The 20,937-nt window shown below is 36.2% G+C and overlaps 1 protein-coding gene across 1 annotated transcript in view; it reads left to right on the top strand.

Moving 5' to 3' along the window:
• Positions 1-17,348, top strand: part of ASZ1 (ankyrin repeat, SAM and basic leucine zipper domain containing 1) — a 38,900-nt gene extending 21,552 nt beyond the window's left edge. The window contains exons 7-13 of the mRNA XM_071733706.1: positions 397-509; positions 4,113-4,188; positions 4,577-4,633; positions 9,995-10,107; positions 14,674-14,779; positions 15,189-15,302; positions 17,018-17,348. Coding sequence (XP_071589807.1) covers positions 397-509; positions 4,113-4,188; positions 4,577-4,633; positions 9,995-10,107; positions 14,674-14,779; positions 15,189-15,302; positions 17,018-17,164 — 726 coding nt within the window. The 3' untranslated portion in view covers positions 17,165-17,348. The remainder of the gene's footprint in view (positions 1-396; positions 510-4,112; positions 4,189-4,576; positions 4,634-9,994; positions 10,108-14,673; positions 14,780-15,188; positions 15,303-17,017) is intronic.
• Positions 17,349-20,937: the final 3,589 nt, after the last annotated feature.

Below are 20,937 nucleotides of genomic sequence, written 5' to 3'. Positions count from 1 at the left end.
CATTAAAATAGTCAGATGGCTTATGCTCTTCAGACTACTTATTCTCTTGAGCATGTACAACTTCTGTCTACAAAGCATAAAAGTTAGTATTTTGGTGCATTGCTGCCTCTGAAGTGACAGATGCTAACATTTTTAGACTTCATATATATTGTTTTGCTCTGTGTCAGTTCATTATTGTGCTGGAATTTGGTTTATTCTGAAATGCTCTTGACAAACTCCATGGGCTTAGTCTGAACTCCTCACTGTAGTTATATGCTTTAGAAAAGAAGTAGTGTTGGGTGGTTCATGTTTCCTCTAAGTAACAATTTAGGACAGAACTCTTTGTAGTCTTACTCCTGTGTATTTCTTTATGCATTTTGAGTTTGAATAATACTTAATTCATTTTGACTCTTCCAGATTTATAGTTTACTCTCTTTAGCTGCAAATCACTTGGAAAGGAGATGTCAGGAAGCAATGAAGCAAGAGGCTATCTACCAATTTCTGACAGCTGTCCCTGACCACATAGCTGGGTAAATACAGTCATAGTGTAATTTTAACTTATAAACTCCTAAGAGATTGCATTTGTTCATATCAGTGGTTAAGTTGTACTGATATATATTGTGTATTGTTTGGAGCACTACCAAGAGTCTGCCGTCAGTATGTTAATGTGCTATTAATTCTTCAAGAGTGCAGAGTTCCTTTGTATTATAAACAAAGACCAATTTTTAGATCTTTCTTTCTTTGTACTTAGTCTAAAGTATAGTAGAGCCAGGGTCCAATGTCACTTCAGTTCATTTCAGCTCTGTTAGTATGTTCCCCTGTTGAATAATCCTTGTAGTGTGGTTGTCTTCATGTGATGTTACCAACAGGAAGAGCTATGCCCTTTTTTTATTTTCTGCATATACACGAAGTTCAAAATTAAATAGGAACACCAGTTAAATTCTAGAACATTTTGTATAGGATGTCCCAAACCCTGAAGCCATCCTGTGACTTAAATCCACCCCTGCTTCAGCAACTTCAGAGATCTCTGGTATGTCCCAGTACCCATTGGCTAAGAAGTCCTCAACAAAACATTTACCTGCCTCCTTGATCTTGAGCTGCATCAACTTCCAGTTACCATAGTGTGTTCTGGTTGGTCAGAACACTTTTTCTTTTATGTCCCTGCTGAGGCAGGTCACTCTGAATTGGAAATTTTTGTGTCATTTTGTTGATGGCAGTTCACTAGGTAGCAGTTCACACTGAGTTAGTCCAAGTCTAAGACAAAGTACCTCAGTTCAGATAAAGTCTCAGAAGATTTTGTTGCTAGATGAGTGTTTATTTTCTGATGTATATTCAGATGTTTATTTTCTGGCGCTTCAACCACAGTCATCTTAGAGGTACTTCTTGCAGCAGAGGGGTAAAGGCTTTGCATGGTAAAATCAGTCATCTATGCTGTCCTCTTTGTTGTTGCATCGTAGTATTCATAGATTCCCATTGTTATGGGTACATCTCCCTATCTCTGAACCAGTTCTCCCAGGAGATTTGTTTGTTCCTTGGGCATCATCTTCTGAGTACCTCTGTACTTGTCATAAACATGATGTTCTTTGAAATAAATTGGCCCTCTAATATGCTTCACAAAGACTCATACTCTGTCTTTACTTGAACACTTCAGTGTTAGATATAATCTCCTTCTCTCTATTTTAGTAAGTTTAAGTTATTCAGGAAGTTTTCCAGACTTCTTCTGGTATAAGGAAAAAAACTAACACAGTGTAACAGTTATCCAGATGGATTTAGGGTCTGTTCAAACCTGACCATGGCAAGGGGACATTCTACCAGTGCTAGAGCAATCTTGATAAGATTTTAAACGAAGACACGTAATAGTTTGTGACAGCCAGATGTCTAGCTCTGCAAATGTCATTCTATCTTAGGCAATTCTTGAGCTTGCAGAGTTTCACAATGTTTCAGTGGTCTTTTTCTGACCTCTGCTGGTTTTCTCTGCATCAGATGAGCAACTGATATATAAACATACATAGACATTTCTATCAAGCTCACGAATTTTTCTATTAATAATAGCTAGTTCTGATGTTTTAAATATTTGAGCATTTCTGGTAATTAGGAGGACTCTTGGTTTCAGGAAACAACCCTGGGAATAGAGCAGATTCTGCCTCTTCTTAAAAATGTAGCTTATCCATTTCCACACACACACATACCCACCCCCCTGTGAGTTGCTTTTTTCAAATCTAGTGATAATCTAGAGGTTCTTTGATACCTGTGTTTCCTTTGTCATAGTTCCTGGACTTTATATCTCCTTTTTGCCATTTTCCTGTGTAATTTTCATCACAGGCATTGCCAGTTGTCTTTTCAAGTCCCTATTTTCTCCGTTGCTCCTAAAGCTTTATCTGGTACTGGGTGTCAGTTGTGTCTCACCATGCAGGCTCAATGAGCAGAAATTAACATCCTTGCTGTTGATATCCCTTTGTCATCCTTAGGTCATGAACGTAGCTTCAGTGGTTGCTGTCTGCCATCTTAATGAGAAAGAGTCCAGAGCCCTGGACTATACAAGGAAATGGAAATACCTGTCAGGAATTCGCTTTCTTCAATTCCTGGATTAAGTCCTTTCCTGGTCCAGGGCCTTTTGAGTTAATGCCTGCATGCTGAATAGCCCTTTCTTTGATCCTGAGAAAAAATGTCCTCTCTTTGCAGAACCAAAAGTCTTGACTTGCCCAAGGACTCCTAAAACCTTTGCTAACTGGGTACTTTGAGTGCCTGAGTAACACTTTGGCATTCATGCTCTCTCTTGCCAGTTGAAGGGCATTAGCTGTACAAACAATGTCTGGGTGTATCTTTAAAGGCTAGTGGTTGCTGTCTGTTTGCTAAGGGGTGAGAAACTGTGCACAGGATAACACACAATTCTCCACATCATGGTAGGGATGGTGGCTTTAAACTCTATTAAAATGATTTTAAACTCTTTATAAAATTTTCGCCTGCTGACTGAAGAAGTTTTCACAGAAGTTACTGACTTGTTACAATGTGGAAGTTGCATGAACTCCTCCCTATGTGATTTAAGGTGGCTATCCTCATAAAGGGATAAGTATACTTAAATACCAGAAATCCTGGAATGCATGATTCTGAGTGTGCAAACTTAAAATATTATGTGTTCAGAATAGTTTTCAGAGAGCTTTGTTTGAGTTTGCATTTTAGTTGGTTTCTTTTTTTGGCTGGTTTTTTGGGTTTGTGGTTGGGTTTTTTTTGAGGGGGACAGCAGTGTTTTCTTGTTTTGTTTTTTTAGGTTTTGTTTTACAAATTTTAATAGAAGATCTTTAAATCTTCAGTGTTAAAAGGGAGCAAACCTTGACTTCAGGGCCTACAATAAGATGGAGCAAGCTTTCTCTCTTACCAGGGTTTTGGCAAAGTATTTCACTGTAGCTATTACAGTACTTCTTTCTGCATTTCATATGTTTTGTTTTAATTCTGTTCATTACAGTTATTCATAGAATTGTTGAAAGCTGTTTAGATATTTTTTTCCTCTGAAATCATTATATCTTTTGGTAGGGTGGGGAATCAAAATTTATATTTTACTTTTGTTTATATATGTTAAATTCTGAACCTACAGTAGATTATAACTGCTTCCTCATTCTGCCTTTATAACAGTAGTCTTCTGACAACAAATTTCTTATCAGACTAATTTCCACTATCTTTAATTATAGACATTCCTGTTTCCTTGATAACCCTTTTTTGTTTATAGGGAACAGGAAGGGTAATAGTTGAGAACTGAATCTAATCTATATGAATGTTGCTTGATAAGCCTATGAAATTATCTTCCTTAACTACACTCCACTTTAAAAGTTTTCAGGCATTTGCAACTCAACTTAAGTTGAGTTGGAAAAATCTGCTACTTAAGATGACATTTACTTATGAAAATAATTCCCTTTTAGGCTCAATTCAATTTACTACACAGAAAAGCCATTTATAAAATGTTGATAGATTAAATTATGCCCTGTGGTGCTTATGAGATACTACTGTCATCAGTAAACATGTACAGCTTTAGGTTGCTCCCCAGTGCTTTCTCTGGCAAGCTTTTCTGTATTTTGTTCCAGATAACCTTTTCTAATTACCACTGTAATCAACTTGAATCTCATTGATTATATTTGCAGTTCCAATTCAACTTTTGATGACATGGAAGTGTTTTTACATGGTATTGGTCTAGAACACATAATGGGATTATTGAAGGTAAGTTTGTGGTTTATCTGCTATCCATAAAGCAGTCCATGAAAACAAAATGCACCTTACAATATTAAAAAAAGTTTGCATCTTAATTCAACTAAATTTCCTAAACTAACTAATATTAATTCATTAAACAAATTTATACAAAATATGTTAAGCAAGTTAAACTGTAATGGACTGGATTGAATTGCTCAATTGTAATTATGTGCACTGGTCACAATGTATTAGTTTTAAACTAAAGAAATCTCATTACTTTGGTAATGGTGTTGTGTAACTGTCTTTGTTTCTGAAAACTGAAGTAATTGAAGTTTTCAAAGTCATTGAAAAAATCAAGTGAAAACGGTGTTTTGTTCTTAATTTTTTTGATGGCAGAAAACTCATTTGTTTTATACAGGAAAGAAATACTACGTTAAGACAACTTCTGATCATGCAAAGAGATGAGTTAATAGAGGTCAGTTTACTGCTTTCTAACTTAATTTAGTTTTATCCTAAAAAAATTCTTAACTGTTTTTAATGTATTATTTTTTCTTTATAAATATTTCTTCTTTTAAGAATTCTTTTTAAAATTATATATAGTCTCAGAATCTTATGCAACTTCTTGAATTTTAACTGGGGGATATAGCCAGACCCTTTCTAAAGTGTGTAATCTCACAGATAAGCCTTGAATTCTTGTGAGTTGACTTCTTAAAACTTTTCTGCCTAGATATAAATATGATGTAGAAGTTCCTAATATTTCTTTCCTGCGGTGGTTTGGGGGTTAGGGTGAGCAAGAAATAGTTCTGGTTTAAATTTTAGTTGTTACTGGTTTTAGTATTGCAATTGGTTGTCCTTGAAAGGAAATAAGTGCTAGCTAGGATTAGCAGTAAATAATCTGAAACAACTGCTTTAAATGTGATTCTCATTTGTGAGGTGGTAGTTTCAGTTGGAAAAAGAGAGCTCTCTTACATTGTGGAATGTCATATCCCACATAACCTTCACAGATGTGTAAAACCTTACCAAAAAACAAAAGAGGGAGGACAAGTTTGGTTTCTTACACTTTACTGCCACTAAGAAGGTTGGTATTTTGCTGGTAAATACTTAAGGCCATGGATTCTTTTGAGTACCCTGTACCTGGTCTGGGATACCAAAGATGCCTCATTAAAAGAGCTGCTAAAAGCCTGCTCCCTGCTACTGATGCTAACCATGACCTCAGTGTCAGCTTTTCCCCCTCCTACTCCGATACCAAGGAGGCATGTGTTCTAGCAGCTGGAAGCAATGTTTGCACACAGATGTTTAATAATCCTTCAGAGTTGGTGTCACAAGGATGTTTTGCACAAGTTTTCTCTTGTAGAGTTTGTGTTTTGATGAAGCTCAGAGTTTTGTGATCTCAGAGGGTGCATGCATAGGGAGCTTTGTCAATGAAGAGATGTTTAAGAGGTCACTTAGATGTTAATATTGTAAAGCATGTTGGTGTGTTCTGGTGTTACTGCATTTCTGAAGCCTCAAGATCATGCCCCTTTGACAGCATCACATTGTGGGATTTAAATGAATCCTAGAGCCCTCTTCAATAGGAATTTTTCTCTTAAAGGAGATTTTATTGACTTGCTGCTCATCACTGTTTGAGCTGCTGTCTTCCTTGTGATTGCATTAAACTGCAAATCTGACTGAGTAAATGTTCAGACTGATTGCCTAGTTTGATGCTGTAATCATTGCTTGCTTTATCCAGGGGACATTTGGGGAATGGGAGAAAACTGTGGACTTGAATGGCTAGGCCATCACTGAAGAGGTATAATTTCACTCATTCTGATAACTTGTGCTTCAGTGCTCTAATGTCTTAGAGGCTCCTCATTACTATGAAGAGGGCTTTTTTGGACAATCTGAAATAAATACCTGGATCAGCTCTTCTTGCAAGTGAAGATAATATTTATAGGAACAGTTTGCCTCTTAGCTCTGCAAAAGCAGAGCAGCAGTTCCTGAGAAATAAATCATGATTTGTGTATGAATGTAAATCAATTAGTGAGTCTTTGACTGAGAATTTAAAAAATGACATAACACTCTGGGTTTATTAACACTTCATAAGTTATCCTAAATTCTTGGTGCAGGCTAGTTTTAGATCTCTACTAACAGTTTCTCCCCACACTGCTGATAGAACAAATCTAATCTGTTTCCTCGTAACTCCAGAGTTGAAAGTTTTCTGTGTGATGGCAGATCTTCAGCTAACAGCCAGCTCTTTTAAAGCGCCTGGATCTTATTACTACAAAGATTAATGATGACCTCTGATGGATGCCTCTGAGCCAAGCTGCTTTGTATCCAGAGAACTAGGGAGAAATCCTGTCACTAACATGATATGCCTTGCTCCATCAAACAATATCGGAAAGATATTTTCTCTGTAAATATCTTTATCTGTATTCTACAACAGAGCCTAAACAATTACTCTTTCAAGCTGAAATCCTTGCATTCCTTAAGCTTATAAACTGTTCCATACTGAAACAAGTCTGTTCAATATACTGGGATGTGTCTATTCAACATTTTCAGGTTTTTGTCTGCTTCTGTGCTTATAACACTTGGATCTTTTTTGTCTTTTTTTCTTTGAGTATTTGTCTCACAAGGTAAAGACAGAAGTCACTTCACTTCTGTATGCATTTGGGACTGCAAAGATTACTTTCTTATGTGTTTATTAGTTTAGAATAAGAGAAATTGGCATCCTGTGCTGGATTTGAGAAGACACAATGGAAAATTAACACATCAAAATTTAAAATGTATCCCAGGAGTTTAGCTTCATCATTAGAGAGTTCTCTTTGTGGGTTCCAGGGCTCTCCTTCCTCTGCTCCCTCTCCCTGCAAAGAATCATTTAATATTTGATAGAAAATTTTCAGGTTATTAAAAATAGTGACTGCTTGGGCAAGATGGCAAGGATGTGAGAGCTAATTGCAAAATTTTGCTGGTTTCATCTAAAAAATATGTCACCTTTCTTGTGTAGAAGCAGCCTGTTATTCACGTCTTCTTTACTTTCTGTCTAAAAGGTGACAGGAAAGTCGTGTTGATACTGAAACATGTGTTTGGGGTATACATTTTCAGGGGTTGGGCTTTTGTTTTGGGGATTTTAAATTTTATTTATTTATTTAAGTAAAAAATAAAATAGATGTTTTTAGAGTTGATATGCCTAACATCAAAATCTAGACTGTGCATAGTCCTTTTATAGATACAAGCTAGTTCTACAACAATACTTGTACATTCTTAAACATTAGGGTCACTCCACAATATTATTTGCACTATTTGGACGAGAGAGTGCCATTGAACCAACACCAACATAAAAACTTGCTTGTTCATATGGAAATGGGCTTCCTGCACTGTGCTTGTTCCAGGCATTCATCAATGTATGAATAGTCATGTTCTGAGTAACCTGTGTGCTTAGCAGGGATAGCCTAGAAAGGGAGAAGTGTCTGCTTTGGGAAGTAGCTTGGATGGATCTATCTACTTCTGGTCCCCATGTTCTGCACACAGTATCTCTGCATTGTGAATTATTGTGGTGGTAGAGGCTTTATCTACAATTACTGCATGTTTTACCTCCTAAACCATAACTTTAAGATGTAATGGTGCTCAGTCACTGATCCATTTACAGAAGGATTAAGTTGGGTTTTATTTACATCATCTTCCTGATACTTGCTGGGCAGTTAAGGTATACCCTGATTTCCTTGTTCCAGTGATGAGAAGCTGGAGTTGAAAGCAAACCTCATCTTTGCAATAGTTCCTGCTTTTTAAGCAAGAAAGTTTTAATATTCAATAATTATTGCCATTCTGTCCTTGGAAGTGCTGATTTTATTTGTCAGTTATAAGCATAGATCAGCTTATTTCTGTATCATTAAAAGACTGCTGTAATGGTTTGTAAGTTTAAGAAAACTTGAGCTCATACCAGATAGGGCTTCATAAGGCAAACCCAAGTACTAATAAATTGAGCAAACTTCCAGTTTGACAAAAGTAAGGCAACCTATTTCTAGGAAAACTAGATCTTTCTCTCTATTAAGGTTGCTAGTGATATTTACCTAAGAGACTTGAGTACAATTTGTACAGGTACCCATGACAACACATTGGGATCTCAAAAGTTCTTGACACCTGTAGTTAAACTCACAACCTTTTGGGGGATTTTTACATGCTATCTAGTTCTTGAGGACTGTTTTATGGAGCCATGATGAGCACTGGGTGTCAGAATTTAGTCACACACAGAGTGATCATTTCTTTAGGTACTTCATCTTCCCAGGAATTGCTGCTTGGCACCATTATAGAAAGTGAGGCATCCTGGTATTTTGATCTGATGTGTGTTTTCAGTTTATTCATTCAGAATTCTTTCTGCAATAATCACAGAAATGTGGGAGACTGCAAACAGTAGCATCTAATAGATTTCTGAGGCTGCAGCAGGGACCTTCACGTCTCTGGAACATCAGTGAGAGCCCCGCGTGTTCTCGCTTTGGAGGCTGTGGGATCCTTGTGGTCTCAAATACAGAGTGGTCAACTCCTGCTGAGTCCAGGTGCTCAGCTGGAGAGTGAGGAACAAAGTCATACTTGGAGCTGGAATTACACAGTTTTTCACTTGTGTGGAGAAGCATCCTTAGGGTTGCTAACATCAAAAGTCCTGTGCCGCACATGTCAGGTGGAAAAGTACTGAAAAATGCCCCAGAATAAGCACTTTCTAACAAATGGACTATTCTTTCAGAACACTTAAATAAAGAAAAATAAAACTAAACCTAAGTTTGAAAAATTAATTAAGTTTTAATCTGAGATGGTGGGTGGATAACGCAGATGACAATGTTTTCTGTCCCAGGAACCACATGGAGAATCTAAATTACGTAGTATATATCTTCTGAAGAAATCTGTGCTTTTCTTCAGAAAAAGACACAAACCAAACCAAACCAAACAAACAAAAAAGACCAAAAAGCTTTGACTATTCAGTTCTCTGTTGTTGTTTGTAGCATTAGCCAAGAGTATAGAGGGTGAACTGGTTTGAGCCTAGGGACTGCATAAAGTGATGTTGCATAGTACTTAGGCTTGAGCTGAACCTGAATTCTGACTGTGTAAACTGTATTCTGAGTTTAAGTATGATGCCTTCAGATACATAAAAAACTGCTTTTATGGGCTATTTCATGGTAGAAACATCCAGATTAATGTCTTTTTAACACATGTCATTTTCTATATGTATTTGTTTCTGATAATGTGAAATTTTGGAGGTAATATGAACCAACTACATTTCTTTGTAGACATGCTATTTTACATGAGATTCTATAAGAAAATAAGGGTTTAGAAAGAGGTATCACCTCTTATACCAGTTTCTCTAACTGTTTCTCTCCATAGGCTTGTAAAAGCCTTTCTAAAAATATTTCCTCTTTCTGTGAAATTCTCCATTTGATGCTATTTTGATAGTTTCCATTCCTTCTTTCTGAGTTAATGCTGTATCCTCATCATGATGATTGGTTGTTTTGCAGTAAGAGATAACTCAGATGATTCTAAAACAACTGAGCATAACATCCTACCAACAAAAGGATACGTAAAAAAAAAAAAGGATTACTTTTTTTTAATAAACTTTAAACAGATTTTCTGAGTATCCTGTGTAATTTCAGGTTGGCTCTTCATCTGCTCTTGTAATTTTGTTTTGCATCATTGAATGATTTGTGTGGTGTTTTATTTTGCCTTTGGCAGTTAGGTGCAGAGTAGTTGGTTGCAATAACTTAGAAGCAACTGCTTTTGACTCTTACTAATAGAAGCTCACACAATAAATGGTACAATACAGTTATTTTTGATAAGCATTAAAATAATATTTGGAATTATTTTTATAATTTAGATTGGTATTACAAATCCTGGAGATCAACAGAAACTCCTAGATGCTATTAGTGAGCTACAAGTGGAAGAAATAAGAATTGGAGACCTCCCTGAAGTGGTGAAGATGGAATTGAGGTATTAACCGTGTATCTAAGGAAATGGAAGTGAAATATGAACTATTTAAGGTGACTGGATTGGTTTTAGTAGCTCAGAGGTAAAATTCTCTCATGCCTTAACCCATGCATAACATTCATTTGAGTACACCAGTTATTAGATTACAAGGGCAGGTCATAGCTGTGTTTTATACAAAGAAAGTTGGAAGTATAGACTCCTGTTGTAGGCATCTGTTTGTGGGTTATGTTGCCATTATACATCATTACTTTGGCCATCCTTTTGAGTGGTGAATTATTTCTTTGTACTTCAGATTTTCATGGTCTTGCTGTGCAGGGTTTTCCCTACCTTGTGTTCATATCATAAACTCTGAAACTGCTTTCTTGGGCTCTAGTATTTACTAATTCTTTAATTTCTCTGAGAAGCTTTAGTGAGCAGATTTTATTTCTCTGTGGAAATGGGGCCTTGCCTTCCTTTCTTCTGCATACTTCAAGAGTATCATGGAGCCTTACAAAACTCCATATGATGTGCTCTCTATAATTCTCCTTTGTGTCTGTAGATTAAGCAGGCTCTGCTAGTCTTCCAGTAAAATTTGTTTGATTGCAATGTACAATAGAAAAATATGTGGGAGAGCGAGATGCATATAGTTTCTGCAGAGGGCTTTAATTTTCAAGTGATAATTTAATTACTTGCACATGTCTATCTTAAATTATAAATGTGACTTGGGTATAAATTGAGGATTTTTTTTCCTTGCTTTTCTCTTCCAGAGGAAGCTGTTTAAACTGTTTTCTCAAATAGCTCTATTTTTTAATATTACAAATTAAAATCCTTAAGATATTTTCCTTGTCATAGTTTATATAGGTCTATAAGGAAACTGGATTTTAGGACAGCTTTACTCCTTCAAACTTCCATTCCAACTTGATATTTTCCTCTTTATTAGTTCTTTCTTATATTCTTAAGCATCAGCTATGCAATACCTCTCATACTCCCAATAAGACCATGTCTTGTGCAGTCCTCTGAATGCAAGGCCTGAGCTGAGAGGAACATCCCCCAGCAGCCTTATTATCCCCTCAGCACTGATATAGCACTTCCCACATCCACCACAAAAAGAAGAATGAAGGGTATAGTAAGTGCAAAGGTATCTTAAGATTTCTTACATCTCTTCTCTGTTTTGTTGTATAGAGAGCCTTTTTCCAGAAGAGAGACCTACCCTTGAATTGATGTTCTGTGCTTGTATCTTTCCTCTTTTTACTTTCTAGAACTGAAGAAGACTTGCTCCTGAAAATAGGATTAGTTTGATTCTTTAATTTGCAAAAGTGTTAGAAATGGATTTGGGCAGAAAATTGTGGCTCACCTTTCAAAGGTTTTAGTCAGTTGAACTGTATTTGTTTAACTTAGAGAAGGCTGATTTGGAGACAGTGCTCCTTCCTTGTACTGTAGCAGCATCATAGATACACTGGTTGCTCCTGATGCTGGTACCCTGTCTGTGTCTGTATCCATTACTGTGTTTTGCAAAAGAGTCTTTGGAGCCTGCTTGAGTTATGTTTTGCAGCATTATGCCAAGCTTGAGCTGTGGGATGTGGGAGGACATGCAAGGCATTTAGGAAAGCTTTAGAAAGACTGAGATGGGCTGGGAGAGCAGGGTGTTTGTCCTAACACAAGACCTTGATGCTGCTTTTAATCTGAGATTTCTCCATCTGAACAAGTACCTGTGTACTTTCCAGCAGAGAATCCAGGTGCAAACTGGTACATGTGCTGTAAGACTGAAGAACTGAAGCACCAGCACACGAGAGGGTACAAACCAGTATAATATTGATACACTATAAATACTCAGACAGCATCTGAGCTGTTCCTGTTAAAACAGAGGCTTTGCTGCTGAGCTGAGGTAGTAAGTCTGGCATCTGGATGTCTTGCTGTCCAAGCCACACTCCTTTAGAAAACAACGTTGACCTTTCAGTAAGGGACAATGTGCTGCAGTTCAAGAGGTCTTCGACCGCTTTATGCTTCATACATTTTTCTGCTGGAAAAGTATGCTATCTTCAGATTGCTATGCAGTAGTGTTTAGTATAAACATTCAAGCAGAAAGTTCAAAAATTAGAACAGAGGAAATAAGTGGAGAAATATGAAAAGTTAACAGTTCACTGCATATATGGCAAAATACAATAAAAGAGCCACATGGTGTCGGTACCGTCTCACACACTGGTGACACGAGGTTTTAGATCATATATAGCTCTGAAAACTAGAAAATGATTGATTGATTGATTGATTGAAGATTGAATCACAAAATATGACAACATTTCAGTCACAGCAAGCACTGCATAGTTTTCTAGAAAATGGCTTGACATGTATTCTAGGAATCTGACCTTGAGACCAAAATCATAGGCTATGTTTACATGCTATTATATAAAGTTTTTACTTCCCACTTGTTCAAAGTCATTCTGTGAGAAGGAAAATCAGTCATTGAGTCATAGAAAAACTAACATAGTAGAAAATGTTGAACTGATTGATTATAAACTCAGAGTGTCTAGCACTGTTTAGCCACTGGTGTTTTGACAGCCATTAATGCTTTTTAAAAGTGATTATTTTTTGAAAAAGGTTATTTCCATTTGCAAATGTAAGAACATGTCACTGCAACAGATAAAATCATAAGAAAAATGTTTTAAGAACTATTATTGCTGTAATGAAGAAGTATGTTTTTCATTTCCTTTTTTTTTCCCTCCCCACTGCATGCCCGTGACATATTTTTGCTGAGAATCTTTCCAGAATTCCTAAAAATAATTTCCTTTGTGACAAAACACAGAAGGTGCCGTAACCCACCCTAGCTAACTAGAATGTTATCTTTCAAAGTAGAAGGAAATTTTCATGAGTATGGTTTGACTGTAGTAATGGGAGAGAAACTGTCAGACTATCTCCAGATGTGATTAATTTTGTTTAGTGTTTGGGGTTTTTTCCCTTAAATATTCAATGCAGTTACATAGTTTGGAAATACATTAACAATGTTTTATAAAACAAGCCAATAACATTTCTTACTTCCCCATCTTCATAAAAAACATGAACAGGCATGATTTTTAACCTCCAACATCCCTACTGATGCTTCTATATGTTTCTGGTTTAAGTGTTAAAGTTCTAGTAGTTCAGTAGCGTAGCACATCACATATGTGCCGAGCAGTGGTGGAAACTTTGCTCGTTAACAATCTTGTGTCAAAGTTGGAGAAACACACTCTGGGCTAAATTTAGTCTCTGTTTAGATACTTGCACCACACTGGCATGTATAGTTTAGCTGTCTGGCAAATTTCATATGTAACTTTTTGCCATCAGAAACAGCAGCAAGTAGGGTGATCTTGAGTATGTTGCATTTAGGTTTAGTAGTAGACTGCCTAGGGAAAAGAGGGATGTTGAAGTCTGAATTAATTTATTCAGATCCTTCTGTAAATAGAGTACTAAGTCCTCCAATAGGAGCTTTCAGTTGTCTCTTGTTTTAGTCCTGCTTATTACTCAACTGAATGGCCTATAGCTACTGGAAACTTTTCTATTGGAGGTACAGGTACTTCTCTTGAGTTTCAGGGTTTGAGAGCTCACTCTGTGAAAACAAGTGGATGGTCGTCTTCCTTGCACCTCTTTCCTCTTCCTGGTCAATGGAAACAACTTTCTAGCCAGAACTATGACTTGTTACTAGCACTCTCTGAGGCTTACTACAATAAAATAAATTAACTCTGGTGTCATATGGAAGCTCTAGAAACTCAGCGTTGACATTAGACTGTAAATTTTTTCTGTTCTTTTCCCTGTTCTTTGACAACACTGAACTAATTTTCAGAGTTATCTTCCTGCTTATATTGGACCACTTAGAATAATCCAATAGTACTCAGCCTCTGGATGTTGATATACATTTCTGCAAGCCTAGTATATCTGACATTACCTCCTTTTAAGAAAATTTATTCTTTCTTCCACTGTGCTGGAGACTAAGTGACACTAATTTCAGTCCCAGCTCCGAAGTACAAACCATTTGTGTTTTTTCCCCCACATCTCCCTCAAAAATGTAAGATGCAAGGTTGGAATAATGTTAAGTCAGTATAAAATTTGACTAAAAATTTTCTGGCATTGCAAGACTGTGATCTTTATGCACATACGCACAGGAAAACAGTTTTGCAGTAGTGCACAGTGTGTTACAAAATCATTGATATACAGTAGGTAATGAAATGTGGTCATTGATAATACAGGGTTGATGAGAGTTAGGAACAGAAGTGAGGATTAGTAAAGTGTTTCTGAACAGCTTTGGGGTGATGCTTTTTAAGCTTTCAAGTGTGTCTTACTAGATGAATATGCCAGATAATTTAAAGATTTTGTTTCCAAAAAGAAGGAAGAGGGGGAAACTTATAGGATGTTAAATGTAGTATTTAGTTGCCCTTTGCTAAGATGACACTTTTCTTTTCCTTTTTTTTTTTTTTTTTTCCTTTATGTAATGTAAATGCATGTCTAATCCATTCACTAAGCACTGTTGGAAATGCATAGATAATATTTAAATTAAAATAAAAATATTTAATTAAAAGTTAGTCTTTACACAAATAACAGAATATTGTTCTATTTTTGTAGTGGAGATGAGTTCCTCAAGTTTCTTTGGAAGTTGAATAAAGAGTGTAATAGGCTGACTGTTCCTCTGCAGATTGTGAATAAGCATTTCCATGAAAATTCTCACAAGGTATTAAGCCAAAGAAAGAAAAATTGCTTTAGAGTATATTATTCTTTGTAAAATGAAAAATATGAATACTCTTCATCTGTCTAGCTTATTGTGTAGTTATATAGAGCTGTCCAATGTTCTCTCTCTGAAGGACACTTTTTAAAAATAATGTATTTCAAAGAGTGAAGCTACCCAATTAAAGAAGATAGATCTGTTTCTTCATGTTTCTGCTGATAGGGGAGTTAAGTGACAAAAGGTTCCCAGAAAGGCTGTTAGTGGTAGATCATGTTGTGTGTAAATCATACAATGAAAACCCAGCACAAACACAGTTACAGACTTCTTCTGACATTGTGTTTTATGACATGTTAACTAAAGAATATTAAATTGCAATCCACAGTAATTTTGGCAAATAACTGTATACTATTAACAGCTGGTACTGCAGTGGGCACCGACTGAAAGTTTTATTGAAGTCTGTAAAGACTTGGGTTGCAGCGTTGAAAATCTAGGCATGGAAGTTGCCAGACTGAAGGACCTGATAGAGAAGGTGGGTATGCTCAGGTGAGGCTGTTAAACACTGTCTGCAACCTGAAATGTGACATCCATTAGTGAAATGCTTTGCATCTTGCTCTGGCACAAGTTCTTTAGCTGTAGCTTGGACATTGCATCTACCTCTCCCTCTTCCACATTTTCATAGACACATGAGACAGTATGGACAGTCTCCAGAGGAAGACACAGCCAAACTTTTTCTTTCTACCACAGGAAATAATTTAGTAGAAGGTATCTCTGTGCTCTTGGGCAACCACTGTGGCATGAAGGCCACTCTGAATACATACTTTTCTTAATCTTTTGTTTGAAATAATTGATTCACAAGGAAGATACTAAAGTTTTATGGATTGAATGAGAGGCATCTAGATAACTGCAGAGTGACAAAAGAAGAGGGTGGGAGAGGTCAAGGCCAGATGTTAGCACCACATCAGTCATTCTCAAACCAACACAATGACATGCTCTTGTCAGATGGGGTCATTTTAAGTAATAGGCTAGTAAAAGGAATGGCTGCTGGGATAGAGTAAATGGAGCATCAGTGTCAGAAAGGAATCTGTTGCTGAACAAAGCCATGTGGAACTCAGACCTTGAGTATAATGCTACTAATGCAATTTCCTGTAGCTTTAAGTAAATTTAATGTATTATAACAGCCTTCTCCCAATAAATCACTTAACATGAAATATATTTAAGAATTAGATGGAGGTTATGGCAATGAACTTTTTAGCTATATTTGTTACTTGTTTTGCATATGCAGAAATCAGTTCTATGTATATATTTGCCTCGTGTATAAGGGATAGGGAGAGATCTGACTTAGTTGCCACTTGGCTTTGCTCTCATCTATATTAAGGTTTTATAGCTGTCAAGATGAGGCACGGTGGCTCCGCAGCCAGTGTTAAACAGAGATGTTAAACATTACCCTTCTAATTATTTAAAAAATGCAATTTCAGTTCTCTTAAAATATAGTAGCATTTTATTAATTTCAGTGGTGAAAATTTTAATCCAGAATGTTTTTATGCCAATTTATGGTAGGGCATTCTTTGAATAGAGATGAAAGGTTCCAATTTAAGCAAAATGGTTAAACCTCTTCAACAGTTTGTATCAATTCCCTTAAAATCTTCAGTACTGTCTACTAAGCTTAGTTGTCACAAGTCTTTGCCAGTAGTACATTATGTCTATAGCATATAATATTTGCAAGTAAACGAGGTGGCATTCCAAGTTTTATAAACTAAGGTAGAGAATCAGAAACTCTGCTGCACTTCATGAGAAGGTTCCATTCAGCTTCAAGGTGAATTTGAACATTTGTAAAGTGCTTTCCTTTTAGTTTCAAGGAAGTCCAAACTATTACATATTTAACTTGATGTTTTAATGATTAGTTATTTTAGAGATTAATTAGCGAAGTTCTGGTTAAAATATTTGGTTATTAGAGTTCAGGGTTTTTGCTGTTAGATTGCTGTAGCAGTGTATTTTACTCCAGAGGAATTAAGTTTTTAAAGATTGTTTTTCTAATACATACTACAGAATGATAAAGTATCAGATAAGATAAAATTTTGCATGTTACTTAATTTAAGTAGGGCACAGACAGTGAGAAAGAAATAATATCAATCCTATATGCATGCAGAATCTTAGGAGTGGGTACTTAATCACATACTTGAAGCTCTCACACTAATATTTTTTTCCTTTGTTGCACTTTTTACATGAACTTAACATCTGCCTCAGCATGAAGAGAAGTATGACCCTACCCGAGTGAGACTTCCAGAGAAAGCCCCCACCTTGGAAAAACGATTAGTAAAAATGGGAACTGTAACATTGCTTGGATTTGTTTTTTATTTCTTTATAACTAAGTTAGTGGTAAAGAAAACCTGACTTGAAGTTCAATGTTATGAATACTTTCCGAAAACTTGGTCACATAATGCTTCTGTTCATTATATGCAGCAGAGCTGAAGTAATGGGAAAATGTGTGTAGTTTTCATCAAATATGTAGTATTTGCATGCAATAAGTACTTTGATCTAGAAATAAAGTTATTGCAAATTAAAACTGCTACTAAAATGTGCTTTAGGGTTTTATTTTGAAAATTATTTTTTATATAGACTGTAGATCTAAAACCTTGTCAAGGCTTCTTTTCTTTTTTGACATAGAGCTGTAATTATTTCTTACTAATTACTAGTTTAATTTTTATCTTTAGCTGTTGTTCAGAGGTGTATGAAAACAAGTCATTCTGATTCTATCACATGTTAGTATTGAAAAGTATTGATGCAGGTGTGTTTGGGATTGGGAGGGTTTAGAGTATTTTAAGTATCTCAGGTAATGTTATGGTGATAAAGATCTTTTCACTTGAAGTTTTTCACACAAATCACATCATATGAAAAACTTGCCAATGAGGCAAGGTTTTTTATTGTCACAAACAGAAGATTGTGGAGATATTGTTACACATTGCCTGCAAAGTAATTTCATTAACTATGATATTCAAATTATGCCTGAAATCTCTTTCCTCAGGGATATGTACTTCTGTTTAGAGTTTAATCCTAGCTATTAAAAGGGTTATAGCAGTCCTTTGCTATAAGAATGCAAAGAACTTAGAAGGCATAACAGCATGTTTTTGGGGGGCTGATCTTTCACTACAATAGAGTGATTTTTTTCTTACTATTTTCTCCACTTAAAATTGTAATTCTGCAATAAAAGATCAGTATGTTTTTCAGTTGGAAAAAAGGGAATTGGTATAAGTTGATTCAAATCAGTTATGTTTTTGTAGACTTCAATATGCATCTGTAGAAATGCTGACTGCTTTTGAAGGGACTTAATGCAGTAAAAATAAAACAGAAGGAATCTAAAAAAAAAAAAAAAAAGGATGTGTGATGCTTTAGCAACCAACCTCTGTTTTCAGAGATGATTTGTGGAGTTTTAATCTTTTGATGTTCCCTTCAGAGACTAGTCAAGAAAAATATAAAAACCTGAGTGGTACTCCAGTTGCTGTCACAGTTATTCTCTCATTTTTGTTTTAGCAGACTCGGTTGGGTGTTAGTCTGTTTCCCTTTTAATGGAATTATTTTACCTCCTTTCCTTCTAGGTTTCTCTTTCAATGCAAGGAACATCTACACAGTGATGAAGCCAGAGGCAAACACAATATAAGTTGTTCTATTGGTTTGGTTTTGTTTTTTTAACATTCTGTTACCAATCTAGTGTCACAGGGGATAACCTGTATTCCGCACCTACAAGCAGAACTGGAGAGGTACACACACTACCAGTGTACTGACTTGAGCCAGCAAAGTATAGAAATGTTTCTTCAAATTATCTTAATCTTGAACCAACAGGATGCATATCACAAAAAAAAAGAATCTATGGAAATGCTAAAACCTGTAAAGTGCATTTTTAACTGGTTATTATACATGTGGAACCCTATATATATATATGCATCACTCCTCTCATCATCTCATTTTTAACTGGTTATTATACATGTGGAACCCTATATATATATATGCATCACTCCTCTCTCATCAGCTCAAAACACAGTTCAAGTCCTCAGTGATGAAATAGCTCACAAATATTACTACAGCTTTGACATATCTTCAGGGTTCTTTGGTTGGGTGAGCATTTGGGTGTTTGTTTTTTGGTTTTTTTTTTTAGGTTTGTTTTGGTTTTTATTTTAGTTTTTCTGAAGGAGGGGGAGTGGATGGGCATTTTGTTCATACTACGTTTCCAGCATTTACCTTAGTTAAGTGGAATTATTTCAAGCACTAGTAAGATTTCTGTGATACTGCCCTTGAAAAGATTTTGTTTCTTAACCTCACTATTCCTTTCCTTCTCCACTTTGGCAAGAATTTACATTAGCAAAGCCACTTCAAAGGAAAATAGCTTCCATTTGAAGAGATGCATTTCTTACCAGTAGTAGATCTTGTCATTTGAGACAATAACTGGAAATTAAAATTGGTTTTTTCCACAAATTCAAAATATACATCTGTACAGTAGCCTTTTAAAGCTAACATTGAAGGTACTACAGTTGAATCAGAAATCTACTCCAGAAAGTAGTTTTATTGGTATTTAAATTATAGATATAACAATGTGAAGGATGCTATCAGTGTCAAGTAGGAGTAAAATAATGGGAAAAATAATGCATGATACTAGCAAATAGATGTTTTCTGGTTTGAGAGTTAAAATAAAATTCTCTTTGCAGAAATGAGTCAAAAGTCTGAACACTTGGAGCTGACTTCCAAAACACATTTGGGAGAAGCTGGTCCTGTTAAGTTTAAGTAACCATATGGATCAGTTATTTCAGGTGCTTATAATCACAATTGCAAACACATGTGAACAGATCTGCATTAAACAGGCTTTCTGCCAGCAGCATCCTTAGCATGGTGCACTACTGGAATAATGTTGAAAGTGGCATAAACCACACAGGAGAAACAAGGGTTTTAGAATAGCCATTTTGAGCTGCCCATTTAACTGACTTGTCATGAATTGTGTTGTTCACACACTTGTGTGAACATAAAGTATGTCATGATCCAGATAAAATAGACTTTTTCTTACAATATAGTAGGTTAAAATGTTTTTTTTTTTTTTAAATTACTCTCAAATTCTAAACTCAAGCTTAAACAATGAATTTCAAGGTCCTTTATTCACTTTCATGTTGTTCCAGTGCCTCTTTGAAATTCTCTGTTTGAGAAGGTATCACAGTGTGGTTGTGATAGGGCAGGAGGCAAAGAAAGAGATTCCTTCAACATCTTCAACACTGAGCTCCACTGTCAAAATTCTCACCCCTACCAGCACCTGGTGAGGGAGCCTTCAAATGAAAATCCCTGCTGAGAGGCCTCCTTCTGTAAGTCATCAAATTGAAGTTATTATCCCAGAACAGTAAGAATACAACAATTTGCACATCTATGAGGGGATTGGAGGAGAATGCTAAAGAGCTTTGCATGCATTAAGCAGGTAAGCTGCACAGCCCTTGAGGTATTGTTCTCTTATAGTGCAAATTGAGATGTGGGAGGACTGAGTGGATTGGATATGGGGCAAAATCCTGTGTTGCTTCAAGATGAAGGAGGTTCCTACTTTCAATACCATTGGATACCTAACTTCTCATCTTGGTACAGATGAATATTCACGCAATGGCCTTTTCTGAAACCTTAAACTGTTATGTAAAATTAGGGCTTTGGGTGATCCTGTGCAGATCTGAACAAACCTAAAGAATTTTTATTTTCAATTTTTCCTCTCTAAGATAAACTGCAGGTTGTGTGTGTTGTGTCTCTCTTCCTGTGCTTTGGAATTTGTCCCACTCTTTAAATTTTCTTTTGGAATACCTGGCCTGTCGTAAGACCTCACCAGTTATTCCTGTTGTGTAGCAAATAGCAGATTGCACATAGTAGACAGTAATTCTGGGTACTTGTGTTCTTGAGTTGGGAAAGAGCTTTTTATTACATTCTGGATGGACTTAAGTCCTGTGTTTGGTCTTTCTTCTTTACCAACTGCCTTGTTGGGGGCAAAATTTCAGCTTGAGCTGTGCAGTTTTTCTTCCATCTTGCCATCTCTGGACCCCTTCGGGTGTTCCCCAAAGCTGTATCTTGCTCATGAGTAGGTGTTTGCATTTCCTTTCTCTCTCCAGCAGATCTGCAGAAGTTACAGGTCATCTTTCCCAAATACAGCTTCT

This window comes from Heliangelus exortis, chromosome 1, assembly GCF_036169615.1.
Source record: "Heliangelus exortis chromosome 1, bHelExo1.hap1, whole genome shotgun sequence".
Lineage (NCBI taxonomy): Eukaryota > Metazoa > Chordata > Aves > Apodiformes > Trochilidae > Heliangelus > Heliangelus exortis.
This window is presented reverse-complemented; position numbering and strand designations above follow the sequence as displayed.